We start from the raw sequence: 1,933 nt of genomic DNA on the forward strand, positions 1-1,933 counted from the left end.
GGGGGGAAGGAAGGTTTTTTTTGGGGGGGGGGGGGCCGGCGCCATCGGGCAGATCTCTTTAAATACCCCCAGGGGCCGTCATTCCACTCCCAGGACACATCTGCTTCCCCTAGGGGCTGTTATTCCACTGTGGGCCCTCCTGTCATTCCAGTCCGAGAGCACTCCTGCCACCCCCATTCCACTCTGGGGTATATCATGCCAGTCACAGAACTTTCCTGCTGCTCCCCCTAGGAGCTTCTCCTCCTCGAGTCCCTGACATTTTATAAACTGAGGGGGGGGGGAAGGCTCTGTATTTGAGCACGTTAATGGCGGCGGCGAGATTGACGTCACTGCCAGGGGCTGGATTTCGGAGGAAATGTGCCTATGGTGATACGGGTGGGTTGTGTGGTGTTTTTTAACCTGCTAACCCGGAAGGCCATTCTTCGCGATGGGTTCTGTATCCGGCTCGATCGGGGTAGGGCAGAAACGGCAGCAGCCGTCGTTATTGTCCGGTGGGTTGGCGAACGTCAGTGTGTGAACCGAGGGAGCTGCGCCCCCGAGCCGTTGGCTCCAATGGGCGCCAGCGATCTAAACCGGTGAGTGGTTGACGTTTGTTTGTGAGGGAGAGTGATCGTTAGAACTTTGGGTCATCCGGGCTCTTTTCCGCGGCGTCGGCGGCTGTCTTCTTCCCATTTTCCGCCCCTCGAGCCTCGGCTTCTCCCGGGGAAGGCCGGCGCGAGCTCGGGGCATGTGTGTGATTGATCGGTCCATCTTGCTCCGCCGCTCGAGGCCTGGATCCGAGTCCCTCTCTTGCTTTCTTCCCCTCCCTCTCCCTGGTGGAATTTGGTATAGATCAAGTATGTCTGAAAATCCCCTAGTTTTTAATGCATATTCACTGGACAGCCAAAGCTTGCTGCTAAAATTCAAAGAAATGCTTGTAACACCACTTCTAGTTGCTCAGAAGTAGTTCCACTGAGTTTAAGAGGTTTACTTCTAAACAAATATGTCTAGCATAAATCACTTCCCTCTTAGTCAAAAGCCCGTTTGGTCAAATTTCTGTTGATATTGGTGTAACTTAGTGACCAAGCAAGTATGCTGAGAATGGCACCCTTAACCATTCAGACATGCATATTTTCCTGAGGGGGGGGCAGTACAGAGTGGAACTTGTGACTTAAATTAGCTGGCACTTGTGTAATCTTTCTAGCTGTAGAGAAAAGATAAAATAGCACTGGTTTTGAACAGCAACAGTTGAAGTCAAGTATACATTGATGATAACTTCTTTTTCATTTGCAGAATATGGCACCATCATCAGATGGCTTTGGATCAGATGGCTTTTCGCCAAATTCTGGTACAAACAGGCCGCGTCAGGCAATGGCAACAGATACATCTCCAGACTCTAAATGTCCCATATGCTTGGACGGATTTGAAAATGTGGCCTACTTGAACTGTTGTTACCACAGTTTCTGCTTCCGATGTGTGCAGGAGTGGTCCAAAAACAAAGCAGAATGCCCACTCTGCAAGCAGCCTTTTCACTCTATCATCCATAGTATGCGGTCTGATGACGACTTTAAGGAATATATTGTACGACCTTCAGAGGATGGATCTTTTGCTAGTCCAAATGGGAGACGATTCCTGGTATTTTTGGCCACTGTGTGACGGAGTGTTGGACTGGATGGGCCATTGGCTTGATCCAACATTGGCTTCTCTTATGTTCTTATGTTGTATCTGGGGTGGGGGAGTCAAAGTGAGGCTACTTGGGGAGAGAGGGGAAGCCTCATTGGGGCTGACATGTGTGACGGAGTGTTGGACTGGATGGGCCATTGGCTTGATCCAACATTGGCTTCTCTTATGTTCTTATGTTGTATCTGGGGTGGGGGAGTCAAAGTGAGGCTACTTGGGGAGAGAGGGGAAGCCTCATTGGGGCTGACGTTTGTCTTATTGATCCACCCATGGC

General features: G+C 50.5%; 1 protein-coding gene across 3 annotated transcripts in view; it reads left to right on the forward strand.

Annotated features, from left to right (window-relative positions):
* Window positions 1-437: 437 nt before the first annotated feature.
* LOC107109223 (E3 ubiquitin-protein ligase Topors-like) overlaps window positions 438-1,933 on the forward strand; it is a 6,276-nt gene continuing 4,780 nt past the window's right edge. For 2 of the 3 annotated variants that reach the window (XM_015409792.1, XM_015409793.1), the window contains exons 1-2: window positions 438-575; window positions 1,273-1,614. In XM_015409792.1, coding sequence (XP_015265278.1) covers window positions 1,276-1,614 — 339 coding nt within the window. In that variant the 5' untranslated portion in view covers window positions 438-575; window positions 1,273-1,275. The remainder of the gene's footprint in view (window positions 576-1,272; window positions 1,615-1,933) is intronic. The other variant, XM_015409794.1, reaches the window with a different exon arrangement.

This window comes from Gekko japonicus, unplaced genomic scaffold (genome assembly GCF_001447785.1).
Source record: "Gekko japonicus isolate JY-2015 unplaced genomic scaffold, Gekko_japonicus_V1.1 scaffold4, whole genome shotgun sequence".
In the NCBI taxonomy this organism is placed as follows: Eukaryota; Metazoa; Chordata; class Lepidosauria; order Squamata; family Gekkonidae; genus Gekko; species Gekko japonicus.